Source organism: Ochotona princeps, chromosome 33 (genome assembly GCF_030435755.1).
Source record: "Ochotona princeps isolate mOchPri1 chromosome 33, mOchPri1.hap1, whole genome shotgun sequence".
Lineage (NCBI taxonomy): Eukaryota > Metazoa > Chordata > Mammalia > Lagomorpha > Ochotonidae > Ochotona > Ochotona princeps.
Window position 1 is genome coordinate 1,488,236 of NC_080864.1, and position 2,983 is coordinate 1,491,218.

Sequence of the window (2,983 nt, forward strand, 5' to 3'; positions counted from 1 at the left end):
CGCCCATGTGGGTGGGTGTATCAGTCCTCCAGCGTCCCTCCTCCAAACCACATGATCTCAGCCCTTCTTTGCCTTCGAGTGCGGCAGCCTGGCTGGTGGAAGTCTTCAGAAGTCACTCTGCACCTGTCACGTTCTCCCTCAGCAGTCCTCCCTCCCACACAACCCCAGCCCCGCGTCCCTGAGCACTCCACAGCCCCCCATTGCCCAAGCCCTGTCCCCCGGCGGTTGTGCCATGGCAGCCTGGGGCCCTGACTGCCTCCCCAGGGCCCATGCGTGCCCGTGCGCTGGTCTCCGCACCCTCTCAGCTGGCTTGCCGCTGTCTGCCCCTCACATATCTTTTAAAATAAAATCCAGTAGGCAGCTATGCTAGCACACTGGTATAGCTCACACAGACTTGGCATTAACCAGGCCCAGTATGCCCAGCAGCTTCTGGAGCTTTGCTCCCGGCAGTAACCTACAGCTGAAAGTAGCAATGATATTACTAATTTTTTTTAAGGCTCCTGGCTCAGTGCTCCAGCTGGGTCAGGGGCAGGTGGTGGGGAGCGGGCGGGCCTGCCCCAGACCCTGGCCTCAGCCTTGGCTTATTTTCCTGGAACGCTGCATGCCTGAGCCAAGGCCTCCAGCTGGGGCAGTCTGGGCGCTATAAGAGGGTGTCCGGGGGGCCCCGACTGCAGCCCGCCTCACCTCTCGTCACCATGGACCCCTGCCTGCCCGTCTGGGTGCTGTGGCTGCTGCTGCTGCCCACTTCGGGGCTGGCACTGAGTCCCGCACCAGCCCCTGCCACGCGGGAGAAGCTGTGCGGCCACCAGTTGCTGCGTACCCTGGTGCGTGTGTGCGGGGGCCCGAGCTGGTCCCCCGAAATCCGCAGGGAGGTGCCCACCGGCGGCGACCGTGAGTAGTGCGGGGGGGCTACCCGGAACACGGAGGACCGCGCCTTGGGAACGCCCGGGGTCTGCAAGGGGAGGCGTGGCAGCAGGTGCAGGGGAGGCGAGTGCGTGTGTGTGTGTGTGTGTGTGTGTGTGTGCGCGCGCGCGCTTGGCTGGTTCTCCCACCTGCGGGTAGAGCTGGCAGCCCGGGGTGCAGGGCGAGGCGCAGGTGGCGGGCGAGGGGGCGAGCCGTCGGTGGGTGTCTGTATGCGGCCGGCGCTGTGAGCGCGCACAGGGACCGCCACTGAACTCTCTCTGTCCCCAGGTGAGATGCTGCAGCTGCTGCAGGGACAACGCCTCATCCTAGGGTTGCTGGCGGACCAGGAACCGGCACAACCCGGGCTCGGCGCCTCCCGCCGCCGCCGCCGGGAGACCTACTCCGCACAACGGTGCTGTCTTTACGGCTGTACCCTGCAGGAAATGCTGCTCCTGTGTCCCCGCTGACGCCTCCTGGGGTGCAGACTCCGGGGCGGGGTGAGGCAGCGCCAAGTGCAGAGGCGACTGATCCAACCAGCTCCAGGAAGCCCCTCCACCGGTCTTGGTTTTCTCCTGGATTGGGGAGCTCACCACCTCAACCCTCATCTGTGGCGATGGCTGGGAGAACGGACACCCTAAGATGTCTCCCCAAGGAGCTGCTGCCAACCTTCCCTGCCCCTTGCCGTTGCTAATAAATGACCTGAAGCAGTTTGTTCTCATTCTGTCCATGAAGGGACAAGCCGGGGGAAGAAGCCCCTGGGTGAGGGGTGTGTGTGTGTGTCAGGTGGGACCGGCCCAGAGCAGCGTCTCAGCTCAGGGCTTCCTGAGGCTCCTGGAGATGTGGGGTCCCTCTCGCTGAACCCCCCAGAGGCTGTCACGGCAGCTCAGCAGACTAACCCTCTGCCTTAGGGGCACCGGTTCGAATCCCAGCTGCTCCACTTCCCTTCCAGCTTCCTGTTTGTGGCCTGGGAAAGCAGTGGAGGACGATCCAAAGCTCCCAGGGAGAGAGAGAAGCTGCCTGGGCCCCTTCTCCAGCCCCTGGGGCCTGTGCCACTTGCCTCTGGATGTGTCCCCTTTGCCGTCACCTCAATTCCATCAGCCATCACATTTTGGGATCCCCATCTCTGACTACACCTGGGGCTCTAGGCTCATAGGACTGACCGGTCGGCCTACCCCACAGCAACAGGGAGCCACAGCAGGTGTGGGAACAGCGGCAGGCTGAGGTCCCACATCCGGGTCGGCTCGCCTCTTCACTCTGGAGACCGCCTCTCCGCCTTCCCGCTTCCAGAATTTCCACGGGAGTCGACAAAGCTCCTAGAAGCCTAAAATTCAATCCTATCATTTTCTCACTACCTCCACCCCCACCCCCTGGTCAGCCAGGCTTTCAAATAAATCCTGGCTAAGCTCACTTCCTCGCCCCACCCCAGGGCCTTGGCACCTGCCGTGTCTATCCATCAGCTCACGTTCATCTGCGTCACTCCTGGTCCTGTGGCCACACACAGTTCTCCCTCCCCTCCAAGCCTGTCCTGCTCCCTCAGACCCTGCCCGAAGGAGGGAGGAGAAGCCAGGCGGGCATGCAGCATACAACAGGTGCATGCCAAGGCAGAGGGTGGCCCATGAGGGCATTAGGTCCCACCTGCGCCTGGGCTGGAAGCCTGACCCTTCCAGCTCCCTCTGCAGGCGTGCACCCTGGGGAGGCAGCAGGCGGTGGATGGGTCCAACGTTGGGGTCCCTGCAGCCCACGTGGGTGGCCCCAAAGGAGCTCCCCAGTTCCCGGCAGCTGCCATAGGCCTGTGGGGCAGTGCACCAGCAGGTGGCAGCACTGACTTGCATATTTCAAATCAACTTTGTAGTGTGTATGTGTGTGTGTGTGTGGTGAGGAGTATGGACCCACGTGTAACGGGGCGTAGCTAGGCCCTGCCTCACCCCCCTGAGCTTTTTCTGTTTCTAGCTGGTTGCGGAGCCTGAAATTTTAACAGCCTGCTCCCTGGAAAACGCAAGCCCAGGTCTTCACAAAATACGCTTTATTCCCTGAGTGTTTGCTTTCCCACACATGCGTATACACACACACACACACACAC

The 2,983-nt window shown here is 62.4% G+C and overlaps 1 protein-coding gene across 1 annotated transcript; it reads left to right on the plus strand.

The window, feature by feature from the left end:
• Positions 1-207: 207 nt before the first annotated feature.
• On the plus strand, positions 208-1,416 carry INSL3 (insulin like 3). Its single transcript, XM_004595796.2, has 3 exons — positions 208-425; positions 497-891; positions 1,192-1,416. The coding sequence occupies exons 1-3, from the start codon at positions 364-366 to the stop codon at positions 1,368-1,370; spliced, it is 636 nt and encodes a 211-aa protein (XP_004595853.2). The 5' UTR covers positions 208-363; the 3' UTR covers positions 1,371-1,416.
• Positions 1,417-2,983: the final 1,567 nt, after the last annotated feature.